Here is a 5,101-nt window from a genome sequence, read left to right on the forward strand (position 1 = left end):
AAGTAAGATAGGCCAGAAAGAGGGAAACAGAAGGCTCATTTTTCATTTTGTTCACTTCTGCATTGCTTAAAGTCTTTACATTAAGCATACATTTCTATATTACCTGTGTAATTAAAAATATGCTTAAACCAAGAACAAATGGGAAAAATAAAGGAAAAAGAAATAGCAGGATGACAGTTTAAACTTAACCAAGAATTGCATTAATATAAATGTACTAAACCAAGCGTCTGTAAACTTGAGCCCAGAGCCTGTTTTATTAAGGTCTTTGACCTAAAAAGCCTTTTTACATTTTATAAAAGTTGTAATATATACACAAAACAGAGACCATACAAATGAAATTGCTAGTAACATATTTCAGTTCAGTTTTACCAAACCAGGAGAACTTTAAATACTGGTTACTTTTGCTCAGATTGAACATTTATGATGGTTAACTTCCTTTCCTTTTTGTCCTTACCTTGCCAAGACTTTCTTCAAGGGATTCTTTAGACTCAAAGAAAGATAAATTCCTGCTAAAATATCCAAACAACTTCGAATACTGGGATCACATGTGCCATTTTTATCTGCCTTCTCCAGTAAAGGCACAATCTACAATCCAAAAAATTCAAAGTCATGGTACTTTTGTCTAATATCAAGTATATATAGCAAAGTAACAGTTTCAAACACTCTTTTAAGTCTCAATGTAATGTGAAATATTTCCTACCCTATATTGTTAAGGATACTGATTTAAACACTGATTTTAGTATTTTTTAACTTTTTAACCCATACCCCCAGCTCCCATTTTACTCTCCAGACCCACCTCTATTAAGAATTAGACTTGTTAATGGTTCAAGTTATAGAATTCTGTGGCACTATTGAAAAAGCAAAAATATATATAATTGCTTTCCAAAAAAAACTATGCAAGTTCAAATGGTAAATCCTAATACTGAAACACTTACTGGTAAGGACAGTCTTTATATTTTATATTAACTTTTTAATGTGTCTGCTAAAAAGTTTTAAAGATTCAGATCAATATTCAGAATAATTTTTTTAAATTTATCTCCACAAAAAAGGTATGCACAGTTGTCCCAATGTCCCATCTATTTACAGCTCCAATGGCAGTGGAAGCCTGAATATGGCTTCTATTGATACCCTGAGTAAAACGAGATTATACAATGAACAGAAAAGGAAAAAAAAATCTATTTTTTAATGATACATTGATATTAAAAATCGAGAGCCAAAAACTGTCAGTTAATTTTAAAAGTTCATAATAGCATGATACAATATTCTTCAAGATGCATCAATGAATATCAACTCAGTCTTACCTGTTTAACACAATGTATTTGTGACACTCCATCTGTGAGTTGTACACAATGTAACAGCAAAGAAGCTAGATTCTTTCCTTCCACATCAGCCAAAGCTAGATAACACACATACAAAAACATTTCAAGGATTTAACAATATATGCAAATAAGTTTACCTTTGCTACGCATTATGCAAAATCTAAGTATTTATAAACCAAACCAAAACAAAAGCAGGTCGAACTTCATCTGAAGACAAAATCATTTTACATGCAAAACTGAATGTAAGGAACATGGAAAAATTGAACAGAAAGAGTCTGAACATTATGTGATATTGAGTCTTGACATAAAAATACTCTGCAACCCAGAAAAGAAATAAACAAATGAGGTCAGAAATCACTTACAACGCAAGGTTTCAAGGTCTTGATGGCAAATGGTCAGTGCAGTCACTTGCATTTCTTTCTTCTTCTTTACGCCCATTTTAAATAGAATTAATAGTAGACACTGTAAAAAAGAAGAATTTAAAGCATTGTCTAATTCAGGATTTCTGAACTCAGCACTATTGGCATTTTGGACCAGAAACTTTTTGGCTAATTTTTGGGTGTCTATGTATTGTAGGATGTTTAACACGTTCCTCGCCTCTACCCATTAGATGCCAGCAGCATCCCCTCCCCCCAAGTTATTACAATCAAAAACTATCTCCGGGCATTGCCAAATGTCCCGTGGAGAGCAGAGTGGCCCCAGGTTGAGAACCACTGATCTAAGGATTTCTGCTTCAAAAAAGAAAAACGTTTTTAAGCTCAACAACAGCTTATTATTTTCCAAAGTTACTCCTATTACGACCCAGTCTTTGTATTTTAAAAATACAGCAAACCTTCATTTTAGTAATGACAGTAACAACAACAACAGCATGGTTTTTCCAAAAGTAAACTGGGCTCAACTAACTTCTGTGCCTTCTTGGACATATCAGGAGATGTCATAACACACTGTATCTTGACTTTTGCAGAGTATTTGATAAAGGAAACTTGCATACTATCCTTGTGAGTTTGCTTTTAGTTAACAGAATTTGCTTTTAGTTAAAAAGGTTTTAGTTAACAAGGTCCGTAATGGGTTTGAATAAATGTTCCTAAAGAATACACACATATAGTACCATGACATCTGGGCATCTCTAGGGAAATGCAACACAGGGCTCTTTTCTTAGCACAGTTAGCATGTTTAGCAATGTTTGTGATTCAGACATTGGAGGACATAACATAGAGAATCTGTAAAAGCTACAAAGCTGGAAGGTCATGTTAAATGTTGAAATCAGGATTAAAGTACAGCCCAATAAACTGGAATGAACTTAGCAAGATGAAACAGAAATAAATGTAAAATGCTGCATTTTTTATTAGAAAAAAACATAAAACATTAATACAAGACATGGAGACAGCAGCCAAATGTGATTTGAAACAAATCAGTATGTGAGCCAACAGAACAACATGTCTGCTAAAGACCACATTATAAGTCAGCCTGATCAAGGGAGTGCATGATCCCTTGCTCACCCCCACAGGTCAGGTGACATGTGGAGCATCAAGTAAAGTGCTAGTGGCTATCCCTTAAGGAGCCATAACAAATGATAAAACTTTCAAGGAGCTAACAGATTTCTGAAGGGCCTAGAGAGCACCCCCTTCAGAGAACAGCTCAGTTAACCAAAGGTGTTTGGTCTGGAGAAAAGAGGACAGGACAAGTGCCATAAGGCAGCTGCTGTTGCTGGAGGACTGTCAGAAAAAGAGATGTCTTTTGTCTTGCTATAGAATTAGGAAAAGTCAGTGCAAGCTTCAGGGAGGCTGAATCCAGCTCCCTGGATTCAGGGAGAACTCTCCCTGAACTCTCTGGTCTAACTATGGAATGGACTGCCTTTTTAACAGAGAATCGCCCAGCTCTGAAAATATCCAAACAGAAGCAGAATGAACCCTTTGCACCTGAACTCTTGCAACGGCCTCACAACTGGTCTCCTCTCTTCTCCCTTGTTTCTCAAGAGTCCCCTCTTTTTACAGTCTTTTTAAAACTCTCATCAAATCTAATTACTCTCTTGTTTAAAACTTTCCAAGGGCTTCCAATTACACTTAGAATAAAATCTAGCTTCAGACCTTGGCCTTCAAGGCCCTAAGTAATCTGGTACTACCTTCCTCTGCATTTCATCTCAAATCAATCTTCTCTTAACCATCTAAGGGACCTTGCCCTTCCTAATACCTCTGCCTGTTAATGTCTGTTCCACCTGATCTTTGCAAGATCTTGGCACCTCATCTTTCAGGTCTCTTCTCAAATACCACCTCCTGTGAGAAGCCTTCCATGACCACTGTCCCTAAAATGCCACCACTCCTATTCACAGATCATTTCCATTAACTTATTTTCTTCATAGTACTTACTACTACCTGAAATTGCAGTAACTTGGTTATTTGTATATTGTCTGTCTCCCCTAGTAATAAACACTATGAAGGCAGCAACTTTAATCTGTTTTATCCACTGTTTTAATCCTCAATTCCTAAAACAGTACCTGGCATATATTCAGTGCTTAATAAATATCTGATGAATAAACGAATTAACTAACAAATACTGTCAGAGATGTTCTAGAAGGGAGGTATGCCTTTAACAATAGAAAAGTGCACTACCAGATATATTCTATATCTAAATGACAAGTTAGTCCTGACCTTAAAAAAAACTACGGTCCATCTGCAAAGTAAGAAATCAATACAGCAATGGAACGTGAAAAACTACTTAACAGAAAGTGGTAATAAAAATAAACACACAATGGCAACAACAAGGGAAGAATTTGGAAAGTGACATGATTATATCTAGGGGAACAAATGGGGATCACTTCCTAGAAAAAGTGACCAATACACAAACTTAAGAAGTGATAGAGACAGATAACTGGGGAGACTATTTTCTGGTGAATGGCGAGTAAGTTTACAGCAGGATTTGATCTTGAAACCCTCAATACTATGCAAAAATTGACTCGGTGCTTATGCGTGGTCAACAGGTACCTAAACGTCTGTCCTGATGAACTGGGCCTCCCCAAAAGGGAAAATCCCGTGCCCACCCTATGACACTGCTTCAGTGGCCAGAAGATGCTCGGCAAATTGTAGTCCTAAATCCCACTGGCTGCTTTCCTTTGACGGCTGCTTTCCTCCCATTTACACCGTCTGGTTGACTCCCACATTCTCTGGGTAATTTCCGAACCACGTGGAATCCAGAGAATGACAGGTGATCAAAAAAAGTAGTTAAAGTGCTGTCTCCATGGAGACGTAAGCGACCGGATATCAGTACCAAAACCTCCAAATTCTCGCGATAGCCCAGGACTGGGGGAATTGGTGCGAATCACCTAGCTGCCCTAGCTAAGTGGCCGAGCAGGGCTGTGAAGAGTCGCGCGCTACCGCGGGTCTGGCAGAATGCCTGGGAGCCAAACCTCGTGCTTGTGAGCGTCTGAGAAGAGTCGCAGCCGTCTAGATGAGTGCCGGAGCTGCTCTGGTTCTACGGTATCTCCGTGGCCCGCAACGTGGTCTGTTGACTACCGGGTAGGGGTGATGGGAGGGAAGCAAGGGGACCTGGACCAGGAGTGATCGCGAGAATTGAATGACTGAGCTCTTCCAATCAGGAGGCTGGAACGGTCGTGATGTCACTGGGAACGGGTGTTGCCGAGTGGATTTGGGTAGACGGCGACTTTAAAAGAATGCGCGGTGCAACCCCTTCTAAGCCAGGGGCGAACTCAGCGGTTTGGAACCCTGTTTCATTCGCTTTACGGCAGTCTACACCTCGAGCACTTCGGAAGCATCTTTGCCTCAATC

General features: G+C 38.8%; 1 protein-coding gene across 6 annotated transcripts in view; it reads right to left on the bottom strand.

Moving 5' to 3' along the window:
- THADA (THADA armadillo repeat containing) overlaps nucleotides 1–4,878 on the bottom strand; it is a 332,244-nt gene extending 327,366 nt beyond the window's left edge. For 3 of the 6 annotated variants that reach the window (XM_045054143.1, XM_045054146.1, XM_045054145.1), the window contains exons 1-4: nucleotides 4,723–4,878; nucleotides 1,682–1,781; nucleotides 1,302–1,396; nucleotides 455–585 (exon numbers count right to left, since the gene is read on the bottom strand). In XM_045054143.1, coding sequence (XP_044910078.1) covers nucleotides 455–585; nucleotides 1,302–1,396; nucleotides 1,682–1,757 — 302 coding nt within the window. In that variant the 5' untranslated portion in view covers nucleotides 1,758–1,781; nucleotides 4,723–4,878. The remainder of the gene's footprint in view (nucleotides 1–454; nucleotides 586–1,301; nucleotides 1,397–1,681; nucleotides 1,782–4,722) is intronic. The other 3 variants (XM_045054144.1, XM_006930069.5, XM_045054142.1) reach the window with 1 other exon arrangement.
- Between the last annotated feature and the right edge of the window lie 223 nt (nucleotides 4,879–5,101).

Source organism: Felis catus, chromosome A3 (assembly GCF_018350175.1).
Source record: "Felis catus isolate Fca126 chromosome A3, F.catus_Fca126_mat1.0, whole genome shotgun sequence".
Taxonomy (NCBI): domain Eukaryota; kingdom Metazoa; phylum Chordata; class Mammalia; order Carnivora; family Felidae; genus Felis; species Felis catus.